Source organism: Mesocricetus auratus, unplaced genomic scaffold (assembly GCF_017639785.1).
Source record: "Mesocricetus auratus isolate SY011 unplaced genomic scaffold, BCM_Maur_2.0 Super-Scaffold_100015, whole genome shotgun sequence".
NCBI lineage: Eukaryota > Metazoa > Chordata > Mammalia > Rodentia > Cricetidae > Mesocricetus > Mesocricetus auratus.
In genome coordinates, this window is record NW_024429198.1 from 36408452 (window position 1) to 36435870 (window position 27419).

Genomic DNA, 27419 nt, shown 5'->3' on the forward strand with positions numbered 1-27419 from the left:
CTTCAACTCAGGAAGTAATTCAGAGATGGGAGACAATGACTAAAAGTCCTTTCAGGAAGACCCTTGTCTGCTGATGATCATAAAAGAACTTTGCTTGATAGAGTCATCCCTAGGTGCTCTGTCTCTCTTTACTACTAGATTCTGAGATTTTTTTTGTTTTGCTATATTAAAGGTTAATTACTAGAGCCGGGAAGTGGTGGTGCATGCCTTTAATCCCAGCACTCAGAAGATAGAGGCAGATGGATCTCTGTGAGTTTGAGACCAGTCTGGAGCTAGTTCCAGGACAGCCTCCAAAGCCACAGAGAAACCCTATCTCGAAAAAACCAAAAATAAATAAATAAATAGATAAATAAAAGGTTAATTACTCATGTAAATAATAGGATTATAAACTTTGCTTCCTGTGAGCAGGTTGGGTTATTTGGTAGTAGTTCAAAAAATGCACCCGTGACTGACTACTGACTTGGAATTGTTCAGGATGAATTGTTTGTGTTTGGGTATGAGGGACTAATGCCAGGGCCTGCCATTTGCTTGTCAAGTGCTCTTTCAATGAACTGAACTCCAAACTCACTTTTTATTTAGTTCATTTTTAGATAGGATTTTACTGAGTTGCCCAGTCTAGCCTTGAAATCACACTATAGCTCACAAAGTCTGAGTATTCTGATCCTTCCTCAGTTTCCCAAGCATCTGGGATCACCAGCCTGCACCACCAAGCCCAGCCTAAGCAAGTTTTTTGCTTTACTTTGTTTTTTTAAAATTATTGTTATTGTTGTTTTGAGACAGGGTATCCTCTAGTCCAGGCTGGCCCCAACCTCACTGTGTAACTAAGGATGACTTTAAACTTCTGATCCTCCTGTCATCACTTTCTGAATGCCACCACATTCAGGGTCTGCAGTGCTGGTGATGGACCCCAGGACTTGGGGAGACTAGGTAAGTGCTCTGCCAATAAATGAGATTGATAAAACAGACTGAGATAACCCTCAGGCCACTCAGGTAAGCCAGGCATCTTAGGGATACCTTTTCTCCTCATTGGAGTGTCTGTAAAGCATGTATCCCAACTGCCTGAATTTAAATGAAATCATAGTCCATGTTAAAGTGCCCCCAAAGTCATGCATGTTCCAAAACAACATTTCCTTTAAATAGCTTCAATAGGTAACATGTGCTGCAAGTACTATAAATGAAAATACTATTATATTAGACAATCAATGAAAATGCCCCAAATCTAACAATGTATCCTCCCCTGTAGAGAAAGCAAAGCAGAGCGGGCTCAGGCTATCTTCAGGGGCTTGTCTCTGTGAGCTTGCCTCTGAGTGGTTAGGCCACATGTGTCCCTACACCACAAAACTCCAATTCCAAGGTTTGGTTTTAAGGAAGTGATCAAAACTATTTACAAAATATTGAGAGGAATAGTGAAAATCTATAAATGAGCCTAAGGGTTACCTTTTAAATCTTGATTGTGTTAAAGTCCTTCCCAACAAAATTTCAAATTATCAGTATTTAAGAGAATCAAGAAGATTTATACAAACAATCAACTGTTGGGTAAGAAAAGGAGGTAATCATGTTCAGTGTGATCCCTCTTTTGTTACGACACAGGGGTGGGGGGGGTGTTAGCACTAAAATGTTATCAGAGATTGTCTCTAAATTGTAAACAGTGATTTATACTTCCTTATTTTTGTTGTTCAGATTTTCTGGGATGAGTGTCTTCCATCGCTGTCATCAGAGGTAAGTAAGTGCTCAAGTTCTCTTTAAAAAAAACAAAAAGCAAACAAACAAAAACCTCTCACTCTTTCATGTCTCGTAAATGTATAGTTCAATGATTAGATTTCAATACAATCTGCCATCTTCTGTGAAGTTATAATAAATAACAGAAACATTATGCCTCAGAAAAACACTAAAAAATATGCCTCAAACATTATTTGAGTGTACTGATTTCTAAGAATTTGGAATGTGATTTGATATCAACAGCTTTTTTTTTTAATTGAGACAGACGTCCAGCATGTAGCCCTGGTTAGCCTGGAATTTGCTATGTAGACCAGGCTGGATCCTGACTTGGAGATCTACCTTCTCTGCCTCCTGAGTGCATGATTCAAGGTGTGTGCGTGATGCCCAGCTAAACAGCTTTTTAAAGATTATCAATCACCAAAATGGAAAGCCATAATCTGTGTGTGTGTGTGCCGTGTTCATGTGTATATGAACATGTGTGAACATCCATGAGGCCAGAGGCTAATCCCATCCATCTCCTTTAGATGTTGGCCTAGAGCCAACTGATTAGTTGAGGTTGGCTGGACAGTGAACTTCTGGGACCCTCCTGTGTCTGCCGCCCCAGTGCTGGGCTTATGAGTGCATTGCTACCACATCTGACCTTTGTACATGGGTTCTGGAGATGAGCAACTCTGGCCCTTTACCCATCTATCTCTCCAGCCATAAGAGACATACATCTTAAAGGGTTTAAACATTACCTTTTCTGTACACTGCCCCTAAATGCTAGTTTCTCTTACATAAACGATTGTAGTGTCATTTCACAGACTCTATCCCACTGCAAATACTGACTAAACAACAGTGACCCACATTCAGAGAAGCAGTTCACGCTTTCAAAATCATGCATATGAAGGGCAAAAAGTGTTTAATTAGTTATTAAACCTAGTGGTCATACTGCAGATAAGATGCCAACCATGGTTATTTTTGTACACGCACAACTGCTAGCTTGACCCAACAAGAATGCCTTCTTCCCTAACTCCTTCCACATCCTAAGGGTACAGGTAACCTGCCCCCCAACCACTTTACTCAGGACTAAGGGACAAGGAGAGAGAAACAGGGAGGATCTCAGGGTTTACAGAAACCTGTATTCTAGGACTGACAAAAGATGGTGATGTATGCCCCAGCCAGTGAAGGGATAGTGATGTTTGATTTAACCCTCAGGTTAGTTTATTGGTGTCCATGTGTATGTTCATGTGTGTGCCTGCATGTATGCACATGCATGTGAGGTCAGAGGACAACCTTATCTCCTATTCTTCCTGTACCATCCACTTGTTTTTTCAGACAGGGTCTCTCACTGGGCTGGAACTCAGCAAGCAGGCTCTGAGGGTTGGCTCGTGCGCCGAGGACCTGCCTTTGGCCCTCCTCTCCTGCTCTGGGATTGCAGGTGTGTTCCTGCGGCTGACTTTGCTCACCTGGCTCTAGGAATCCAACTCTGGTGTGCTCTGCTCCCATAGCAAACGCCCTGCCAGCTGTGCTCTCTCTCCAGCCCTCCATCTCCATTTCATTTTGACTCATTCTACAGATCCAGCAGAAGATGAAGTCACCGAAGCTTGTGAGCTGCTGCAGTGACAGTTGGAGGTGGCTGGAAGGATGTCAGACTATCTGCTCACTATGGCTGCTCTGGTAACTGCCTACCAACCCAGGCCAAACTTCAGCTCTCCATTTTCTAGGGTGATGCTCCATCTCATCACGCCATTGAAAAACAACAAACAAACAAACAAAACTTCCTGGGACCCAATCAGAGTGTTTCACCTGGGGTATGTAATCTGGGCACCACAGTAAGTACTTAGGGGATCAAAGTCCAACTTCTGTCCATGACAAGCTGTATGACAAGGCTAAACAAATAAATACCTGCCCATTGCTGTGCCTGGGCTCCAGGTCTGCAAACTGGGCTGACAGGGACCTGGTGCAAAGCTGTGAGGAAGGAATGGGTTCACATGCGCACACGGACAGAGTAGGACTTGGCCCTTAAAAGCTCTCGGCGATGTGCACTGGTGTCACGGTCTTTGTGGTGTTGAGACTCCCCCCACCCACCAGCTGGGGAACTGGAATGATGACAATATGCCAAGGAGCTGAGGAATGACAAAGAAAGACACATTAAGAAATCTGGGATTCTGTATCTGTCCCCTGGTGATCAGAGCTCAAGCTGCAAGTGACCTTGAGGACGCAGGATGGTCCCCTCATCCCCAGAACTCTCACCTCCCATTACAATGCCTCTTTGTAGCTCTTACTGTGAGGGTGAAATGTCTGCGGGTCTGCCTGTCATTCAAAGGTGGTCATGCAAGGGCCCCATGTCCATGCCACAGGCCGGATTGTCATTCCACTCTGTCGCCCCTTCACTCCCACGTATATAATCACCCAGCAATGGAACTGGTGTGTCAGATGGCTGAAGCTCCTAAAGGACACAGCTTTTTAGCAGTGAAAAAAGTTGGAAAAACTCAGCTAGCATCCCTGTGCAAACATGACTGGCCAGGCCCGCCCAGTACCACCTCCTCCAGCCACTAGCAGAAACAGGATAGAACCTCACCTCTTGGAGCAAGCCAGGGAGTCATCAAAGTGTCATGACTGCTTCAGCACTTCTGAACACAGTGTGAGTTCTTACCTCCCTTGGGATATAATTCTATGAAAATGTAAGCAAACGGTTAAAAAAAAAAAAAACAAAAAACTACTCATGTGACTAAGTGTTTTGAGGGAAGAGACCAGAGGTCTCAGTGTCCTTGGTTGCTCAAAATGGACCAGAGCAACAACTTGAGGAATCTAGGAGTAAAAGTCGTGACATCCCAGGACTGGTGCTGGGCCTTCCGGGTGGAGCCCTCATGTGCCTTACAAATGGCAAAAGCAAGACTCTGCTACATGACTGAATGGAAAAACAGTCAGGGGATAGCAATCACAATGCATATTTTATAAAGCACCCAAACCAGGTTTTTCTCTTTGCAACAAAACTAATTCTGAGATCTGCAGGGCCTGAGCTGTAATGAGGCCTTACCTGCTGCCTGGCCACACAAGAATCACCCTAGTCCAGGCAGGGACCAAGTGGCCATCATTGAATAACTGAATGCTGGGAATCCCTGACACCCAGTGGAGGTACAAGTGTTAACTATCACTTTTAGAAATTCGGTACTTCTCATCTGAATGAAGTGTGTCAGCACTTCGTGGGATGATGAATCTGAGTAAATTTTTTTGTTGGTTGATTGCATAAGCAATACCTCTTGTGGTTGAAACAATATCTCAGAGGGAAAATAATGACGACATGACAATCTATGTAAATCAAGAACTGCGTGTGGGTTTATTTTACATTTGAGAAAACAGTGGATTTAATTGTGTGAACCAAAATGTACTGTACAATATTAATGACGGGACATCAAAATGTATAATTAATAGTGCATTGCTTGCTCTGTTTTTATTTATTTATTTTTGTCTGATAGTTCCTCTGAGAACATGCATCCAAGAAGATGCAGGTGCCAGTAAAATTTCTCTATTTAAATCAAGCTGCAGGAACTAAATTTTATCCAAAAATTGTGGTTTTACATTATATACACAGAAATTTAATATAAAATGACAATATAAAAAGTTAAAAGAGAAAGCATACAGCCAGAAGGTACAAAGAAAGTTGAATAGATTAAAATGATATGATATGTAACATACAGGCGTGTGTAAGCTGACGCTGGCAATTTACAAGGATCCAACATTTGCCCCATTTTTTTTGGTTTTTTTTTTCTGTGTTTTTTTTTTCATTTACCAATGCATCACGCTATAGAAAGGTCAGCTGATACCAAAGCTTACATTTGTAAATAACTATAAACCGCAGTATTTTACAGGAAAAAAAAGAAGAAATATCATTTTTTACACATTTTTTAAATAATAAGCTTGCATACTTTTTTTGCCAAAAGTGGCATTTTTCAGCATCCAGAGGGTTTGGGCATAGTGGCAACTGGGATATGTGTTGGTTTTGTTTTGAACATATAAAGTTGTGGCTTCCTAACCCCGTGAGTCCTAGACAGCTCTCTGTCTCCAACCGCTGCATGCATGTCTTTTCACAAGCCAGTCCTGCATATAAAAGCTCATTTTTTAATTATTAAATAAGTTTTGTGTCTGACACAGCTTTTGATCCAAATGAGATGCCTTAAAGCGCCTTTTCCCCCCTTTCCTCTATCTTTTTTTAATTTTTTTTTAATTTTTGAGTGAAAGGCACAGAGATACAAGTCCTCAAAGGGTTAAACTTGACACTACCAGGTCCTGTGACCTTTATTGTCATGGCAACTTCGTAATTTTAGGATGTCTCTTTATCGCCGCTGTTTGCATCTTTCCTTACCGCTAAACAATGTCTCCGAGCGTGCCCCACTATTTCCTACAAAAGATAGCTTAACATCAAGAACGGATGCTGACTGAAAATAAAGGTCAGACTTTGACTCACAGAAAGAAAGAAAAATAACATGCACAGGTCAGACAAAGAGCATATAAATATAACTACAAAATATGTGTAAGAAAAACCAAGTCCAGATACGCAGTTCAGCAACAAAGGAGAGACTGATTTCAGCGGCTCAGGCCAGGCCTAGTACAGCACGGTGAGGATGGTAGCGAATGATCCGCAGTCATTTGCACCCCTGGGCACTATTGCTTCTCCAGCTCGGTCACATAGATCAGGTGGTCCTCGGGCGACTTGCCGTGTGTCTTGCTAAGGTGCAGTTTCACTGCATGCTTGCTCGCAAAAGTTCGGTTGCAGAGCTTGCATTGGAATGTGGAGCCCAGGTCTTCCTCAGTTGACCCCAGCGGGCCCAGAGTCTTGTTGGCGAGGACTTTGGAGACGGTCTGCTGCTCTTGGATCTGACTGAGCGGCAGCTTGGAGAGGTCCTTCAAGCTGAAGCCCAGGTGCGTCTCCAGGTGGCTGATGTACGTGGAGGCAGTTCTGAACTGAGAGGCACAATCGCTACAAAAGAAAACAGGATGCCCTGTGTCGAGGTTCTTAAGGAACTTTGTTCCCCCTGTCCTACGCAACTGGTACTTGACATTGGCCAGCCAGTGACTGATGGTGGTCATGGAGAGGCCTGTGAACTTGGAGATGTGCACCCGCTCCTGAGGACCCAGGTCCGACATGATGTATTTGCCTTCTGCTGTCTCTCGAAGGCTGGAGGCAAACTGGGCCTGGAGGATGAGCAGGTGTTGTGGGTTCCAGTTGGACTGGCGCCCCTTTCTCTTGTGGACAGGTGACAGTTCGTCCAGGGCTTCCTCAAAGCTGCTGCCATCTGCATCCGACTTCTCCGACACTGTGGAGGGTGTGGAGGACTTGGGAGTCAGCCGGCCTGTGAGGTTCTTCACCATGTCTGAGATATCCATGAGGGCACTCTCCCGCAGAGGCGAGGACACAGCGTCGGCCACACCTGAGACCAGGGGTTTGTTCTTGGACTTGGTCAGGTCAATGGGCTGGTCGCTGTTCTCATAGTAGTAGCGGTCGATGGCATCGGCCTGCTTGGCAGGGGTGGTGGGGTACACGGGCTTGTCCAGCATGCTGTTGCTGATTTTATAGAGCATCGCCAGGGGGTCCAGAGAGGGGCTCACAGGCTTGGATACCTTCCCTAGGTGGGTGTTCATGATGGACTGCAGAGCGCTTAGGGGGTTGATGAAGGAAGGTTCCGGTGAGTGGTCTGTGATGATACCCAGATTACTGCAGCCATTGGTGACCTTGGCCTTGAGAGGCTCTGTACCATTTGGGGTGTGAGCATCCAATGGACCCTCCGTTTTGGCCTTCCCAGTTTCCACATCTGAGCCCTTCTTCTGGGGCTTACTCCCAGTCTCCTCTGACTTGGGAAGATCTTTATTCTCCTTTGCCACGGGGGAGGCGGCCTTGACGGGGGAAGCCTTCTCCTTCTCGATGGGCCTCTCCTCCTTCTTCACACTGACCTTGCCCGTGACCTTCTCCACTAACTCCTCCATGGCAGACACGTTGCTCTTATGGGGTGGGGGCGTCAGGCTCCCTGGGGAGTGTAGGAGGGCATTGTGCTCTGTGGAGGACAGTGACTTCACACTGCTAGCATAGGACGGCTGTATCTGCACGCTCTGCACAGTCGACGGCAGAGGCTTCACTGTGCCCGGCAGCTGGTAGGCTGCGTGGATGCTGGGGTACCCGCCCCACGAGGGCGCGCCGTTCTGGGCTTTACTGATGGCTGTGGACACAGTGTTCTCAAGTGACTTTAGGATATCTACACCCCCCTTGGGGCTATCGTCCAGGTCTTCCTCCCGCAGGTACTGATAGAGGGTAGTGGGTTCAAACTTCTCAGTGGCATCTTCGGTCTCCTCCTTGATTTTCCTCTCTGTATCCCCAGCTGCCAGGGGAGCTTTCTCCTTCTCCTTCTCCGGCTCTTTCTTTTCTTCTGAGGCTACAGAGCCTGCAGGGGAGTCCGGCTGTTTCTTGATGCTCGAGGCAGGCAGCCGGGTGTGAGTCGTCGGGGGCAGGGGGATGGACTGGATCTTCTCTTCTACTACGGGGTCCAGCACCAGCTGTTTTCCTTTCTTGGAGGCAGAGGTTGTCACCTTTAAGAAGTGGCCCGTGACCATCATGTGGGCCGTGAGCTGCTGCAAGGTGTCATGGGAACTGCCACACTCCATGCACTTGAGTATCTGGGCTTTGCGGGCCTCAAACTGCCACGTGTAACTAGCACCATTCTGGTAGCCATAACGGTTATTGGGTGTGACGTACGGGTTGGCCGCTTTCTGGTCCTTGGAGGACTCGCTCAGTGCAACCTCAGCGGCCATGCCTGTGGGCTCCGGGGAGCAAGGGGACGCCAGGTCCTGGAGTGCTCGCTTCTTGGTGGACGGGACCAGCTTGGTGATGGCTGGCACGGGCTCTTTCAGAGGCACTTTCTGGTAATGTTTTGTTTTGATCATGTGGACGCTGAGGTCTTGCAAGGACTCGAAGGAGTGTCCGCAGTACATGCACTTCAGCACCTTCTGCGCGTCCTCCTTCCCCTCCATCTCCATCAGGGAACGCTTCCTGGGCTTGGACCACCGCTTGGTCTTCTCAGAGTCCTTGTCCCTGTTGTCATCTCGGTAGTGGCCCGTCTCGTTCATGTGCACCGTCAGTTCCACCAGGGTGTCGTAGGCCGCGCTGCAGTCTTTGCACCTGAACTTGCTGGCCCCCGTGAACACGGAACCATAAAGCTTGTTATTCTGCCGGTAGAGCTGCACAGTGCTAAACAGGCTGGGCTCGGGCAGCAGCCCGTACGATGAGGTCTGCTGCAGCGTCTTGGCCAGGGCGGCTTGGTGCCAGTCATATCCGGAGCTGCTGTTGTTACTGGTGGAGCTGTTGTGGCTGGTGCTGGTGCTGCAGCTGGTAACGGCCGTGGTGGCTGTGGTACAGGCGGTGCTGGCAGTACTGGTGGGGGGTGTGGGGGTAGGGGTGGAGCTCTCCTTCTGGCTGGCATCGTTGTTGCTGGTGGTCGAACCGGACTTCTTTAAATCCAAAGCTAGGCTAGACCAGCAGGACTCCGAGAATAAGTTTGCGTACACGGCTTTGATTTGTGCCAAGCTGTCCTGGGGGTAGGAGACACTCTCTGGACACTGTGGCTCCTCCTTCTCGTCTCTGGAGGAGGAGCTTTTGAAATGGGCCAGCTGGTCACTGCTCTCGCTGAAGGGCGAGCCATAGCCAGCATCGTGATTGGTGGCAGTGCTGACTGGGGAATTCTGATAGCTCTGGGGCTCTTTGATCTCTGTCTCTTCGTTGCACACGAATTCGCTCTCCTGAATGTCCAGAGACAGCCCACCATCCTCCACGTGTTCCTCATCTATTTCGGCTGCCTTCAGTTCTTCCTCGGGAACATAAGCTAGGAGAGAAAAATGAATCGCAGTTAGGAGGAGTAAATCATCTTCAAGGACGCAGCCTCCCCGGCAGTTAGGTGATCTTTAAAAAGATGTTTTTCAGCCAGGCTCCCAGACTACAAGGCCACCTCACCGTCAACTCCATGTGCCTGCCCACTGGACCACAGCAGGCCAGGAGTAAGGCTCCACTGAGACCATCCCCCACAGCGCAGCTCTTCTCAGCGCAGAAGACTAAACCACTATACTGCTCTCTCCAACTTCCTTTCTTCCTTCTCCTTCCTTCCTGCCCTCCCTTCCTCTCTCAAATAGCCCAGGATAGCTTTGAACTCAACCTTTTGCTTCTGCCTCCCAGATGCTAGCATTACAGGCATGCATCACCAAACTAGCACCCCCTTTCTTAAAGACAGTTCCCACCAATGCCCTGGGGGGACTCCTCCCACACACTCGCCTCATTTGACTCGCAAGCCCCCTGTGATTTCTATACAGCAAGTTTGTTGAAGTCGGGAGAGGCTCAGCTCTCTTTTTTAGAACGATATATCTCTCAGACAATATTCTATGGTTTCCACAAATAAATACTCCTTCCTGGCAAGCAGTGGAAATAATAAGGTTTTTCACTAAAAACAAATGCTTATCACATCGTAAGTCTGCTGCTAGGACAAAAAAAAATAGTGCTACCTACGAAAGACTGCCAGACAGTGACCAAGGCCACTGCCAAATACCAATACCCAAAGCATCACACACACACACACACGCACGCACGCACGCACGCACGCACGCACGCGCACACACACACACACACACACACACACACACACACACCAAAGCTAACGGAAGAAGTAAGGCAAACATTCATCATATGGACGGATGTGGTCATCCACATCATGGAGTGTCATCTAGTCCTAGAAAGGGAGACACTGGCCCCTGACCCTGCCAAGACATGGGTGAGCATTGTGAACACCGCATGAAGGAAAATTGGTGACTTACAAAGGACAAAGACTGTCTTGTGCCCTCATGCAAGGCCTGTCCAGCACTCAGGTTTATAGACACAGAAAGACAGAGCCAGAGCTGGGGTGAGATCAGTGGAGAAATGATGTCTCATGGCTACAGTTTCTTTTCGGCAAGATGGAAAAGGTCTAGTTAGGAGATGGGGGTCACAGCCCAGCAGCAAGAGTGTTCTGGATTCTACTGAACTTGAAAAAATGATTACAATGGTCACTTTCATGTTACAAATACTTTATCTTAATAATTTTTAATTATGAACGGCAGCAGTATAGGCCCCAATAGCTACCATGGGCCTACAGCTGCCTGCAGGACTTCAGGCTGAAGGATACAAGGTGCCATGCAAAACCTTGATTCTTAAGATCATTTTAAAAGCTTTGATGTGTAACATATCCTGCTACTGATATATTTTTACCACCTCTTAAACTTGAGCAGTGTGTTTCTCTCTCTCTCTCCCTTTCCCTCTCCCCCCTCCTCTGCCCTTCCTTTCTCTGACAGGAAAACTAGGTGACCTAGTGTTTCATGAATAAGTAGGAGATGTGAGGTTGAGGTATTCTCCAGCAAGCCCCTATTAAAATGCACTGACGAGACCTGAGAGGGGCGTCTTATTAAACATGATCATTCATTATCACATTATCAGAGCCATATCCTAAGGGAACGTGGCAAAGAGCACAAGCATTTTCAGAGAGGAGTGATAGGAGGGACAAAGACTATCTCTGCACCCCAAGGGAGGAGGCCAGGGGTGGGCGAAGCACCGGGAACCTTCCACACATGCAAATGAAGGCTCCAGGCTCCAGAGGAGTAGTCACTCACAGTGCACGAATGACTGGCCCTATATACACAAACACACATGACAATGCATGCACAATCACATGGTATGTGTGAGCTCATTCATGACAGCACATATACTTTACATTTTATATATATATATATACACATTTATATATGAGCATGCAAATGACAGTACATGCAAACGCATGCATTACAAAAACATGCATGGTCATCCTATGCCTGCAACCACGCACATGCACAGTCATCCATATGTGCAAGAATAAATACAATAGGACAGCACTATCATTACTGTACATATAAGAACACATGGCAGCGCATGCATGATGACTCCCGCAATACTTGACAGCATATTCACAGTCACCCATATTTACAAGTACACATACATTATACTGTATGTGTGATCCCATGTGTGACCATCCCACATGTATGAACATGCATATGGAAGTACATGCATGTGTGAGCACATGTGGCAGCGCATGGATGATCATCCCATACACAGAAACACACACATGTACACCCAGTGAGAGACCTCTGAATCTGCCACACGGAGACCCTGAGGCCCTGCAGAACACCCATGCACACCACCTTTCGACATCCAGCCTCAGCCCACCTCTGTGGGAAATCCCAGAGCAGTCACAACATACATGTCCTGGTCCCTTCACAGCAGGGCGCAGTGGCAGTCCATTAATGAACCAGGAGTTACAGTTCTGCTAATGCTACAGCACTATATGAGTAAGGATCCACAGTGTGAGGCCTCGGGCTTTGTCTGTGGGCATCAAGCGCTGGGGCGTTCTATAGCCCTGATAGAAAATGGAAGGCTTGCAACATTCTGAGTCAACTTCCAGATCCACACACTTCATTTCCGCTTTATCACAAGAGCTAAATGATTAAGATATCCAGTTCTGGGGAACCACGTGGTCAACCACTGATAAGGCCTACTTCCCTCATAGGAAGCTGGGCCCGGCTGTCCTGGCTGGGGAACAGGTAAAGTTCCACAGTGGTTGGAGTCTAGATCACGGGTATCGGGTTATATTGGTAGCCTCTTTCTACGCCATCCTACATGTTTGCTTCCCCCTTGTCCCAGCAGAAGTGTAGTCACGGAGACCACACCTTTTTCTACCCTTCTTCCTCCTAGTTTGTGTGCTGAGGCTCCTAGACTGAGCTGACATGTAAATCACAAGCAAATCCTACAATGCCAGCTCAAGGGACAGTGACCTAGGGCCATGGAACGGAACCACAAAGAGCAGGGCTCCCCACCCTAGGGGCCATTCTACAACCACCGCTCCTCCCCCTGATGCCCACCGCCACTGCCCGTTCTCTGGAAGGTGGATGTAGATGAGAAACGCCACACCTGATCCTCGGAGCTTATGTCCCGGGGAACATGAAGCAGGGTGAGTATTTCAGGGTAGGGAAAGGGGCGGGACCACCATGAAAGCTGGGCCCTTGATGGCTGGGTTTCTCCCTGTCGCCCATCTACCCGTCTGGAAGTGGCTCCTGGGAGTGGCAAAGGTCCACAGACCTCCGTGCTGGCACCCCCGTGTACCCTTGCTGGCTCTGTGCCTCCTGAGTCTGCTCCACTGCAGTGTAGATGGCTGGCCCTGACCTCACCCTCTAAAGCCTGTGCAGATCTACGACCGCCAAAGCCTTCCATGCCCCTACATTGATCACCACCAGCCTGGAGCGTCTCCACCTCACAGACGCTGCCAGGGAAAGGCAAGTGGGCCGCCTTCCGGCATTCTCGGAAGCCACATGTCAGCCACAGACAACAGTTCTAGCTGTGTGACACACGCCAGGGAACATGGGACCTGTGACCCACCGGTGCCCTACGTAGATTTAGATTAAGGCCTACGAGGCACCAGACAGTTAAAGAAAAGAGAATATCAAATACCCACGGCAAAAAAAGGAGAGACATTTTAAAATCTGACATCTTCTAGTCCAAAATCTTTAGTCGTGGGTGTGCGGCCTAAGATGGTTCACAAAAACTTCCTGGACAGCATCACCACACAGAACTTTTACCAAAATCCAAGTATTCAGTAGTGAGGGGCCATCAAGGGAGCAGAAGTTCACTCCCAGAAGGAAATGCCATTCAAACATTAAAAAGCATGTTCTAGGACATAGCCAGTTAGTACAATGCTCGATACACAGGTATGAGCATCTGGGTCTGAGTTCAGTCCTCAGAGCACATATATGTAAACAGCACATTATAATCCAGCACTGGGAAGGAGGGTGCAGGTGGATCCCTGGGGCTCCCTTGTCAGCCAGCCTCACCTAATGAGCTTAATCAGGTCCTGAGGAACAACACCTGAGGTTGATCTCCAGCCTTAACAAGCACAAGTATATATATACACCTACATATATGCACATGTGTGTACACACACACACACACACACACACACACACACACACACACACACCTGCATGAGTGCCATGATCTAATGACAGGGAGAAAGTCAAAGACAACAAAGGCAGAATAAAGTTGTGTGGTCAGTACGATGGGAAACCCTTTTCCGAGTGTTAATGGTGGTTTCTTCAAGCTAATGGATGCATGTGGTTTTCTGAATGTTGACTGAAGTGCCTCATGCTATTTCTGAAATCAGCTAGCTGTATGTAACGTTCCCTAGGCACCCACTGGTTATAGCCACCAACAGGTCCAAGGAGCAGATAAGTCAGAACCAAGCATCTGTGGTCCCTCCCTGTGGTCCCTCATGCCCTCCTCCCCTGTCACTCTTCATTGCATGTCCGAACTGAGTGGCCCCTCGGAAACCGACTACAGAGTCTTCCAGACAGGCAAATGGTAGCCTGTCTTCTGGTTTATAGTTGGCGAGGCTCACTCCAGCTACTGTGGTTCCCTCCTAAGGACAGTCACCTTACCAACCCTTAACATCAGTCTACACAAAGAGAGGAAGAAAGACAGACACAAGGCCTGTTGATCTTAGTAGACAGGGTAAGCCCAACACACAAACTCACTCCCTGTGGTATTGATTCCTCCCAAAATGCAACCACGGCAATGAAGTAGCTTTTAAGGTCTCAGGAATCCTTGTGGTCATTATGCCCAACTCTGTTTAGCTGTTGCTATGGTTTGGATGTTTGAACCGCCAGAATTCACCAATGGAATCTAGTCCTCAGTGTGAAGGGATTAAGAGGGACTTTGGGAGGTGACTAGGTCACAAGGGTGGATCCCACATGAGTAGGATCATAAACAAAGGTCTAGAATGCTGCCTTGCCCCTACCTTCACGGGGAACACAGTGAGATGATGAATAAGATCTGCTGATACCTTAACCTGAGTTTCTGGCTTCTGAAGAGGAAGGAACTCAGTTTTCATCGCTTCTATCTCACCCAGTCTGTGACATTGTTACAGTGTCTGGAAGGCACCAAGACACCTGCTCATCTTTGTTGCACCCAGAAGATGTACACACAGAACGAACAACACATACTAACATGCCTACTGATATGTTCTTGTGTTGCTGTGGAAAAGGCACCCAAGCTCAGTCACATGTCACTCTCAACCAACCCGAGGGACAACAGGAAGAAAATGACAATCAGCCTATCCCCATGGGAGCTGACCCAATAAAGGCAGTGTCCTGGTACCAGGGTGACATGTGACGCAGAGATTATCTGGGCCTTCTTTCCCTGTGCCTTTCATCAGCTTCATGGACTTTAAGAATGTTCCATAGCACCTAGGAAGAAAGGCAGGAAGCCCAACGTAGGTACTGAAGCTGCTTCCAAGAACCTCCCAAGGGCAGGGGTAAACCCACATGCGTGAGAGCCTGGGGACTCCCTCCACCCCTGCTCTGTTTCCCTCATTAGTCTGTGTCCTGAGATCAGCTGTGAGAGGAAAGTGGATGTTTAAAAGTATCAAATAAAAACCCCAGGTCTTTGGTCGCTGCTTGGTGACTGCCTTACAGTGAACACCAACTTTGCTATTGTATTGCCACCTGGTGAAACTATAATCAGACCAAATTGCCTGTTTATCTACACCAAACTTTTTTTTTAACTGGCAAACATGATACTCATGAACAGATGGCCGTTATATCAAAATACATTTACTCCAAGGGATCAATTCACAAAAGGGGCTCACACACACCTAAAGGACGGATGTGTGGCTTCAGTTCATCATAGAATCTTGCAAAACACAACTCCTTCCAAATTTATAATTGATCACTTGTAAGTAACTTCACCTTTGCCATGGAGAGAGCAGGTGGTTTTGATGAGAGTCCGAATCTATCAGGGGAAAAAATGCAGAGAAAGCAGATACAGGCAAAACACATCCCTTCCCAGACTGAAAAGAACATAAAAATGCAAGCAAGATATACATTAATTTGCTAGCATGGTTCTGATTTCTTGCAGGAAAGCTGACACCCTGCCAAGCAAAGCTGAAAGGCCACTTCTGCTCTGATGTGATAGGGGCAAAAATGTTTCTATCACTTTTGCAAATTTTTACTTGCTGGTAGCAATTGTTAACACACCGTTTTTGCTGATGCATTTGACTTGTAACGGTAGAAGCCATCTTTAAGAACTGCAGGGTCGCTAAATAAAAACTACCTCCCCTTGATTCCAATTTTAATTAGGAATCCATAGGTAACTGCCCTAAAATAAATACGATTTCTCCTTTCTCTCACTGACCCAGAATTCAATTCAAAATTAGCCTAGCAGTGAGGAAGCATATTCCAAGACCCTTTGCAGTCTGCCCATAAGCAAATCAGTGCTAAGTTGTTGTCCCACACAGGCTGCAGGTTACAATACAATGTTACAAAAAGGGTAGCAGAGATAGCACTTAAAACAATGAAAAGCTTCCCAAGATGCTTCGAGGTGTCGGGAAGGAAAGGAAGAGGAACAGTACAGGGGAAGCTTGGAGAGGCCGGAGGGATGCCAGAGTGGACTGAGAAGGGCAGGAGGTGCATGGCTCTCCTAGGCACTAGCGGACACTGACGGGTTTCTTCAACAGCTGCATGCATGCAGGAATACAACAGAACATTTTCTGCTCCTACAAGGTCAAGTCTCACTCAAGATGTACAAACCCAAAGTCAAGCACCACTCAGTCGAAACCTCAAGTCAGAAAGGACAGAAACCCGCCCCCCATCCTAGGGCAGAGGAAGTCTCTGCTCTATTCACCCAGTATTAGCAAGCCACCAAGTCACCTCCAGAGTCTGGGACCCCAGCCTGGTAGTGTCTGGCACTCTGAAAACAGTGACTTTAATCAACAGGTAGGAGAAACATGATTCGGGACCAGGGTCTTTACCTGACTTACACCTCGACCAACATGAAAAGCCTGTGAGGAATGCCACCAGACCACAATGACCCTTGGTCCCTGTCACGCTGAATAAGTCTTCTATAAAGTCCCTTCTGCAGGCCTCAGCTGGGGATCTTGAGACTTGAGAATGGAAGGAAAAGAAGCAGAGGCTTCACAATGCCAGAAACCACGGTACACTTCTCAGAAGTGTATCTCCACAGTAAAGATAAGTGTCTTATCTTCTATGACACACTGGTTAGAGAATGTCGCTTGCACTGATGCCAGTTAGTAACAGGACATGGCAGGGGTGCTGAGGAGTCAGGACAGGCACCATGTTAGGGTACCTTTTCATCTTTAAGTATGCCACGGGCAAATATGGGTTTTCTATGAACATGAAGAACCATGAGTCCACATCACCCACAATTGCTCCTATACCTGGTCAGAAACTACATACAAGGTCACACGGCAACAGACTTCCCTTAAGTATCTCTAATAACAATCCGGGTGTCTGAACTCAATTTTATCTGCCCTATCACAACAGAAGATGTAATTTTATCAGAATAATTACACTTATTTTTACTATTATCAGTGAATCCTCATAATTGCTTTCAAAGATGCTTTCTTAAAAGATTTTTTTTAAAAAACAGGGGGAGGAGAGAACGTTCTAATTCAGCTAATGGGATTATTTATCACTGTTCTTTGTTTTCACTACATGTGACACGTTTCTAAAAATCTTTTGTTTTATGTAGGCTACAGTTTTCCAAAAATCTTCCATTCTTACGTGTGCAAATGTACTGGAACACAGTATATTTGTAGAGATTGCCATTTCTACAGATGAAACTGTGAGAACAAAATACTTCACAAGGTGAATGGATATAATTTTTGTCCTAACGGTTTTTTTTAAAGAGTCTGATGAGCCCCAGGAAAGTCATCTCCCCCATTGCATTTTCTCCAGGAACCCCTGCCCCTCCCCACCCCCAACATGAAAATCTGATGAATGAGCAGCCAGGAATTGGTAACTGCAGTATAAAATTCTCCTTTCACAATTACTTACAGAAATAAATGACATTTTCCCCATCAACTAAAACAAAGACTCCGAATCATCATTTCTGCTATTTCTTTTTGTGTCAAAACAGCTTTGCTAGCACTCCACTCCCCCGCCCTTCCTGAGCTCAGCGCAGCAGTGCCGATCATGACCGTGTGAACACAGACAGTATGTCCTGCTGTGGGGGCAGTGGCACAGGAAGCAGTCTCACGGGCCACAAGAGCAAATATGGACCAGCAGCACAGAAGAGGCTACATGCGCGAGCATGTACATGTGTGTGCATGCATGCGTGCAACGTGAACCCGGAAAACTTCTCATGCCCACTGTGCCCAAGTCCGGCATGGGAGACAGGAATCTACAATCAGACTCTGTTAAAAAAAATTAAACCCTGTAAATTGTTTTTTGTCATAAAATGTGCCTTCTGGATGCCAATGTGTCCCTAAAGATGTGCTGTCATCCCGAACCACATTAGATTCTATGTGTTCTAATGCGAATGGACAGAAGGCAATGTATACAGCCCTGTTACAGCTTAATGTGACACCAACCATGTGTGCCCTGATGGCTTACAATGTAAATACACACACATTGTCTGAAAAAAAATATTTTCATCTCAAATCCTAACTATATAATGAGGCGCAAACATCGTATCTTTGGCAAATTAGATAAAAACTATATTTCTTGATTCGCAGCCCAACATTGTTTAAAACATCTTTGTTTCTTTAGGAAAACACAGCTCACTCTTGTCAACAGTCACTTTAAGGATAGCGAGAAGTGACAGCTGTATTTGTCTTTTTTCAATGGCTGGATGTAGTAAAGTTCTGAATTCCCTTGAGCCTTAATAACACTGGCTCTGAGCAATTAGGTCTGTACCCCCCAAACCTGCATCTTAATCGGCACCCCAATTAATGCACAAAGTAAAGGTGTGTTCCTGAGCCACCCTGTTCTGTATTCCATCAGAGGCGAATGCTCCCAGAATTCTGCCTCATCAGCACCATTGTTCTTGGATAGAGGCACAAAAGTGTGGATGCTCAGCTCAAGAAGCTGGGTCAACAATAGAAGAGAGGCTTCCCGGAGCACGCTCTGCTCTCCAAGACCCAGCGTGAAATCCACTGGGGAAAATCGGGCGGTTCCCAGCTGGTTGCCCCCAACACCCTGCACCAAGACAGAGTATACACCTGTGGCTATGCTCCCTGACAGGAGGCATTTGGTGAACAGTGGAAGGATCATTCAAGGAAAGAATGATCCAAATGTGGGTAGCTGGAATCATTCACTTACCGGTCTTCAGTACGTACAACAGCCTGGTTGACCAGATGTTTTCACTTCCGTGTGTGTGTGTGTGTGTGTGTGTGTGTGTGTGTGTGTGTGTGTGTGTGTATTTGTATGTGTGTGTGCGCGTGTTGTACCTGTATGACAACTGTACACTTGTATTCATGTGCTCATGTATATAGGCACACATATAACATGTGTGTACGTTTGTGAAAGCCAGAAGTGTCTTTCTCGATAGCTCTTTACTGAATTTATTGAAACAGATTTTCCTGCTGAATCCAGGGCTCCCTGATTTTGCTAGTCTAGGTAGCCAGCTTGCCCAAGGATCTCCTGTCTCAGCTTCCTGAGTTCACTGGGACTACAGGCACACCTGCCCAGTGAGTCAGGTGCTTTATCTTCTAAGCCATTTTCCCATTCCAGAGGGTTTTCCCTTTCTACCAATGTGGATGTCAAGCAATACAGTCTGGGTAGGAGGCAGTAGTGATTCTGGACACAAACTCCACATTCATGTGCTAAGTTTCCAAGCCACAGGCTCCTAAGCACACCTGAATATCCCTTGCAAGCAGCCAGCAGCCTGCTGCTGCTCTAGAGGTACGAGGGTTTTATAGAGTATGTGGTGGCAAAGAGCTAAGTTCCACTTTAGAAATATTTCCAAATAGCATCAGCAATTCACATAAAACGGCTCTTTGCAGAAGCAACTTCCAGAAACACTGATTGATTCTACCAGCAAAGAAACAGCCACTCCAAAAGCAGATTATTTATAATTAACAAGGAAACAAGGAGGACCACAGCAATGGTTCCTCCCTTTACATCGCAGAGAGGATCATCCACCACCAAGGAAGCTCACCCTGGTGGTTTCTGCAGCTGGAGATGACCCTCGCCATACCCCATTAGAGGAACACACAGATGCAGAGGCCCCCACCTTCTCCTCCCGGGCTCCCTCGCAGTGAAAGGAGTACGTTATTAGCAAAGGTCTGCCAGGGAGACTGAGGTGCCGTGCGGTTCTACAGTGATTCTATCTCGGAGACTCACGGGCTCTTCCTGTTCCATCTGATAAACTATCCATCCCAGCGTTCTCATTAGGCTCCCATCACCAAAGGGAGTGGAGATGAATCCGTCTGGACCCCCTCCCCTTTCCTCTGTCGGATGATTTCATTGAAATGTTCATTTTCATCCCTGCCGGCAACATTAGAATGGAAGTATTTAACCTGTTTCCATTACTTATACAAATTGCCATTATGGGGTAGGACAGATGTTAGAATCACGCCATATAACTAACTTCCGTACATCCTTTACGGGAGTGCGAGGAGCAGGAAGGCGGCTGGATCACATTATCCGACTTTGTCATGTGCACCCCGATACTGGATTCATTAACTTTGTGCATCAGGGTTAGCACTTTCTGTGTGAAAATTCCCAGGCTGTTTGGACTCATTTAATTTGGAGAGAGAAACCTTTGTGTGTGTGGGGGGGAGTGTAATGTTTTGATCAGGTGTGTTGGGAGAGTGGGCAGGGGGATAAGGGTGAGGGGAGGAGGGAGGAGCAGGAAGAAAGAACTTGGAAGGGGAAACACCTTGTCACCTTGTCGAAATGTTCCCTTCCCTGGAGAATGATGAAAGGGAAGTCGGCTGGAGCCCCTAGTGCTCAAAGATGGCTGTCACTTCAGATAGGTGCGGGCATGACTCACCTCGACAGGTGACACTGTGGTGGAGCAACATCTTGCTGCATTATTGAGCATGCTAGGGTGGGACTAGCAAGTGTGTGGGCCCAGGATGCCTGGGGCACCCAAGGAGGGGAGTCGGCAGGTGAATGGACTTCACTTCATTCGCCTCCTTGAATGAAGGAGGAAAAGGGCACAGAAACCTCTGTCCGGGCTCTGAACATTCTTCCCAGACACCCAAACTCTTGCTTAGCTTCTTGGTCAGACACTCATTGCCCACAGACTAGTTGGGACTTGGATTTAAATTTTGAATGTTGAACACCAATTCCTAGTCCTAGGACATTTTCCCACTGAACACGCCCAGACACCAGCTAGAGGCAATACGCTTAAAAATGTTCAAGGTGGAGGCAACGGGACTTCTGGGGAAAGACTCTCGAGTGAAAGCTTCACTTGTGGAGTGTAAGAAACCGACAAATTCTATTCCTCCTGTTTATATAGGACAGTCCTCCTAAGAGCAGCTGATCCCCGCCACCACACTTATTCCCATGCCTCGAGCTCTCCCTCCCTTTGCCTCCCTTGTTTCTGCCCATGAAACCATTGGAAGGAAATGCTGAGTGTGCTTATGCCTGTGATGAGGGTACAAGATGATATTCACTGATAGAAGAAAGAGAATGTATACTCAAAGAATCTACACAACAGAGCAGGACTGGGAGCCAAAGCACAAGACAGCAGAGCCATGTGAGTGCAGGGAGAAGGACATAGGATGCTAACAGATCTCAAATAGCTACAGGACTGGCTGAAACAAAAGCTCACGCATGCACACACTCGCGCACATACGTATGTGCACATATACATACTACTCTCTAGAAGGAGAGGGAAGCCCACCACTGTCAGCATTTTCTCTCCAGTGGCAACAATGAAACCCAATGCTAAAGAGAAAAAAAACATGTTATCTCTATGGAAAAGAATTCCCGTTGAGACAAGGATTCTCTCACTACGGGGGCAGCTTATCTGGAGAATGAAGAGCATAGCACATCTTGAGGGAAACAACTGTCTTGTTCTGGGGTTAGCACTGCATGCCCACGGAGCATCTCAACAACATTGGGGTCTATCATGGTAACACCACTGGCGTGTGGCAGAGGATTCTTCATGAGTCCACACTCTGGGCCAGGCACCTCACCAAGCACTCCTCAGTACGTCTCCCTGACTTGAAATCACATTCTATGAATACTCTGCCTACTTCCAGGGGCAGAAACTGAGGCACAGAGCTTAAGTCATGAGTTCTGCACAGTCAGGTATATGCAAAGACCTCTCCCTGGGAAGCTGTTCCCAACCCCGGGCTCTTGATACACCCATGTTGTTGCTAAGCGACATCATTTACCACCAACATCAGTAAGAGTCTTGAGTTCAAAACAGACTGCAAACCAAGTCTCCATCTCCACTGGGGTCAGCAACGCTGGCCCTGTGCAGTGCCACCTACAAGCTGCAATCCTGGTTACCACGGGCTGCGGTGCAGGACATTTGAAGGCCTGCCACCTGCAGGCTACTGCAGACAGAGCCCATGAGACTGTTTCAGCCACTTCTGGCCAGATCCTGTCACACAGACGAAAACCAGGTCAGCACTCTGCAGAGGAGACCTGAAAGCTGGATGGTGACGGATGCCTGGTGCTGCTGTGCTGCTTGTGTTTGTGTAGTGAGTATCACCCTATGACCACAATGTTATGTTATGCATATTGCATTCCCACAGAAAGGGGTGGCAAAGTTGGGTAGATACCTTAGTCAGTAAAGCTACACAAGCACAAGGACCCGGGTCCAATATCCAGAATCCACATACGATGCTGGGCATGATGGTCCACACTTGCCATCAAATACTGAAGAAGCAAGCATAGAAGGATCCCTGGGGCTTTCTGGCCAGCCAGTCCTGGTAAGCTGCAGGTCACAGTGAGAGCCTCCACATGCATGTGCACACTTGTACTTACACACACACACACACACACACACACACACACACACACACACACACAGTCTGATCCTAACCATGTCAGCCCAGGTTCCTTCTATGGGTCCCACCTGCTCTGCCATCACCAGCTTTCCCAGTGAAGAGCCTCCTGCCAAGACACACAGGCCAGCCTGCCAGCACTCTCCCTGCTGTGTGGCCTTTGCCTCCCATGGCTTCCCTATGGTGGCATGAGGTAGCTATGGATCCGGAATGGGTCTTCCTGCTGGTGTGGGTCTCCCTGAACACGGAACAACGCCTTGGCAGATCTCGGCAGTTAGCATGGTGCCTGGAACACAACAGATGCTTCGGAATCGATGGCCAGAAGAACGAATTAAAGAGAGAGGGGACAGTGACTTAATTCAGAGCAAACTGACACAGACAAATGCGTGTTGCTCCTCTCACACAGATGCAATGAAGAAGCTTTCTGAGTCATAGCAGAGAAACTTCTTTTACCAATCCTTACTGTAAAACACTTGCTTAGGAAAACAAAAAACAAAAAAAAAAAAACCCACACTTCCGCGTGCTGGCTGGCTAGCACCTGTATCCGTCAACATAAACCTCTGAGCCGTCAATCAAACACGGTTCTGCCAAAGTTCTGACGGCCCTAATGATTTGACTGTGAATAGGAACAACACATCAAGCGGAATCATAAAGGAAGAAAATGGGGTGGAAAAGGAAAAAACAACTGCTCTGAAATCTTGTCTCAGAAGATCCATCTTTGCTGAGATGGGGCTCCCGTTAAATCAGTAAGAATATCTGTCAGAGATAGCCTGCTACACCATTTGGCTGATGTCAAACCTAAATAAACCAGATCAGAAACCCAGCAAGTGGCAGGAGAGAAATGAAGGGGCTCTGGGCAGCCGTGCTGTAACTCGCATGGTTTGCTTGCTGATTTTGGGGGGGGGGGGGAGTCGTGGCAATCGCTGCAGTCATTTGCGGTACTAATGTCCAATTCAGCCTTCTTTCATTGCCCTGATTTAGGTGGTCAGAGTGGTCCCGTAGCCGACACGGGGAAGCTGTGCTGTTTAGCAGGCTGTTTAATGGGAAACTGGCAGTCTTATTTCTTTTCTAGATTTGGTTTGTCACTAGGTCTCCATTACATGCCACTCAGCTTTGATGTCTTTGGACAGGACTGATCAAAAGATGTCATTTGACCTACACAGCATGGCAGAAACTTGGAGAAGTCTCATAAAGCGACACTCTGGCTGTAAATAAAATGACATTATTATTTCCTCTCTCCCATCATGTAGAAAAGCCAATTATGGTAATGCACTGCACGTCAATGAAAATACAGCAATCTTTTTGGAGCAGCGACTGCAGGCATCAGTATTGCAACTCTCCTTCCTGGGAAAATTTGCCCATTGGAAAATGAAGAGGAAGGAGGTGATAGATGTCTTAAAGACACTTAATAAAATCCCAGACAGCTAAGAGAAGTGCAAGTCAGCAAAACAATTGGAAGTGTAAAATGCAAACGGTTAAGTTTCCAAATTATCTAATAATTTAATCTTTGGTGATTTATACTCTGTCACCAAAATGGCCAGTATCATGTCCCGTGTCTCTTAGCATTTGACTGACAGGGAAGCGATTTATGGTACTAATATAAACCCCTTTGTACCGATCACTTCTTAAGAAGCCAACTGGGGGGAGGGGTTCTGACCTTGTTCCTGAGATTCATTTAGAAGTTCAGTCATGGGGCACAGTCACGTCTGCCCTGTGTCTGTAAGATGATCTGACAATCCTGCTAGATGCTGTTCCCATTGTTTCAGAACACCCCACTTCACTATGCCACAGATTCAAAGCAATCTTCACCTCTCCCCCCCTGCAGAACTCCTTAGTCAAAACTAAACATTCCCACAAATCCCTCAATTGCTTTTTAAGGAGCTAGTTCCCACTGAACACCCCTGAAATACAGTGAGAAGCACAAAGCCCCTTGCTTACCATGTGTGTCAGGCCCACTGAAACAGTCCCCCACCGTTTGGGCCCTGGGGCAGTGACCAAACAGTCCAGCTTCTGGAGTCCCATCTCTCCTCAGCCTCCAATGGACCCTGACCATCAAGCATGACAGAGGTATGATACTGGGCTCAGTGTTCTGTGGGAGAGACAGTCTTCCTGGAGACACCACAGGGGCCTCTGTGGACATCCCTGACTCAGACCAGGCGAAGGCTTTGGAATCACCTTTGTGGATTGTGGGTGGGGACCAGCCACACAAGGAGCTCCTCTCAGGGGTACATTTTCATTTCTGCAGTCAGGCATACATTCATTTCCAGAAAATTTTTAAAAAAGACTCCTGCAATTCTTGTCTATTTAAATCAGGGAAACAGGACTTTTCTGGCACCTCTACATCTACAGAAGGAAAAAAAATGGCTATGTCAGAACCTTCTTTGAATGCTCAATTATTTGGGTTAATTTTTTTTCTCCATTATATTAAGTCATCTCTAAGCACACACTGCAACTACGTCTTTTCCCCTGCAATTTAATTTTAGTACATAATAAAGTATGGATTAAATTTAGAAGCCTCAACAAATTGCAGTATCTTTAAATAATATTCGTCATGTCAATAGTGCCAAGGGCTTCAAAAAAGATGTCATTTGTAAGGTGGCAAATTTTATCAAAAGGACTTCCAGGGAGTCCCCTGCCAGGAATCCTCCCTTCTGCAGGTGAATCTTAGGAACTTGTATGGGTACTTTTGAAACAGGTACCTTGAACTGCAGTGTGCAGGGAGACAGCACAAAGGAAGCCTAAGTTGCCCCAGGTCTGTCCCAGGTTTTGATTTTCCAAGGACACCACATTTCATTGTGGACTCCTCCGTGAATACTACAGCTACATTAATTACTAGGATTTTTCCATGCCAGTCAGAAGCAGTTAGTTCAACATGGCCCAAACTACCTCCTTCCCAGGGTTTCCTGTTTACCTTCACATAATAAAAATGGACTGAATTCTTGTCGTGGAGGCCCAATATTATAGGAAAGAGCTAGAAATCAGTGCAATATGTTGAAGTCCGCAGATTTCTCCTTCCCCAAAGAGCTGCTATTTCAATATCAGATTCTTGAACTTCACAGAAAATTCTGGAACAGATGAATAGGTCTGTCTCAACAGATAAGCGTGAGGGCAGGGAGGTCCTGGCTCGAGAGGATACACACTTCCATACATCATGGCCAGTAGTTGGTCACTTTTCCAGTATCCCCTGTGTGGCAAGTAGGCTGTGTGGCCTGGATTTTGGCCACCATCCACAACCAGGCACAGGAGCTAACAAATGCTAACCTTGATTAGGAGTTTCCTCTAGGTCTCCAGGGACCTCAAGGTCAAAGAGTCCAACTTTCCAAGCAAAGGCATTTGAGAACCAAAAGTGGGGATGAAGGAGGTACTTCCATTCACAGAAGCTCCCCTAGAACTCACAAGAAACAAACAACAATGGTGGGGAGGGGGACACTAACACACAGGTAGGAGGCCAGGAAGGCAGATCCTGGGGCCTATTCATCAGACAACACAGCTGAATCAACAAGTTCTAGGGGAAAGTCAAGGATCCTCTCAAAAGACAAAGTGGACTACCACTCCTGGCTCTGACTTCCCTGAACACATGCTTGCCTGTACACACATGGACACACACATACACACACAAACCTGCACATGCATGGACACACACAGATATACACACAAACCTGCACATGCATGGACACACACACACATACACACAAGCCTGCACATGCATGGACACACACACACATACACACAAGCCTGCACATGCATGGACACACACACATACACACAAACCTGCACGTGCATGGACATACATGGACATGCACACACACAACCTGCACATGCATGGACACATACACGCATAGGCACTTGTGCACGCGTGTGTACAAACACACACACACACTCACACATTATAAAAGCAACAAAAAATAATCCTGAAGCACAAGCACATAAGGAAAAAATGATCTATAGTTAAGCTGTCCTGGCAAGTGTATTCAGTAAATATAAGTGCTTTATTGCCTTTTAGGTGGAAATTCATGAGCTGTATATGGGGAGGAAAGACCAAATTCATCATCAGGCAAGAATTACAAAGTATTCCCACAGTCCTGAGTTTGAAAGAGTCTAGTCTGGAGTGAGGGGCTGTGATCAGAGAACAGATTTATCCACTGATATATCATTCCTTACCCCAATATTAAATTTTATGTGGAAATCTAGGAATTTAAAAGCTTCACATTTTTGTGTAATAAAAAAGAAATACAATATCCTGTTGCCACGCAGCGACACTTCATGCAGGAAAGAAAACCATTCTCCTTAGCTATTCTTTGAAATACGACCTAAGACGTCATTTAATTTTTGAAAACCCTGAGGTCATGTAACACACTTTCTCTGTCATTTGTAAGTACATTAACTCAGTGGCCATACGACAGCGAAATTATGATAATGGGCTGCTCACATGGGTCAGACAGGCAGTGCACTTTGTGTTAGCTTCAAACAAAGTCAGGACACAGCCCAAATGAGATGGGACACCAGAGGAGAGCAGAGTTTACTTTTCTGGATCCCATGCAAGTACATGAAGAAGACAGGAGGCCAACCTCAACTGTGAAACTCAAAAAAAGCCATGCATTGAAAGACAAGTTTCTCCTAAGAAAGAAGGAAGGAAGGACATAGGGGAGGAGGAAGGGAGGAAGAGAAGCAGGGAGGGAGGGAGGGAGGGGGAGCTACTTTAAAATCACAGGTGAAAAGTCGAAGGGGGGTCAGTTTGAGCTTCCTTTCAAAACATCACTACCATGGTCCAAGATGCAAACATTCTGCATGAAAAATCAATCGCTTCATTAAATTATTCTAAACAGTGGCATATTTAATGTACCCATATAAGTAGAAAACAAA

General features: G+C 46.7%; 1 protein-coding gene across 3 annotated transcripts in view; it reads right to left on the reverse strand.

Moving 5' to 3' along the window:
- Window positions 1-5018: 5018 nt before the first annotated feature.
- Window positions 5019-27419, reverse strand: part of Tshz1 (teashirt zinc finger homeobox 1) — a 70632-nt gene continuing 48231 nt past the window's right edge. For 2 of the 3 annotated variants that reach the window (XM_040757805.1, XM_040757804.1), the window contains exon 2: window positions 5019-9572. In XM_040757805.1, coding sequence (XP_040613739.1) covers window positions 6367-9572 — 3206 coding nt within the window. In that variant the 3' untranslated portion in view covers window positions 5019-6366. Of the gene's footprint in view, window positions 9573-22627; window positions 22985-27419 lie in introns of those variants that run through there. The other variant, XM_040757802.1, reaches the window with a different exon arrangement.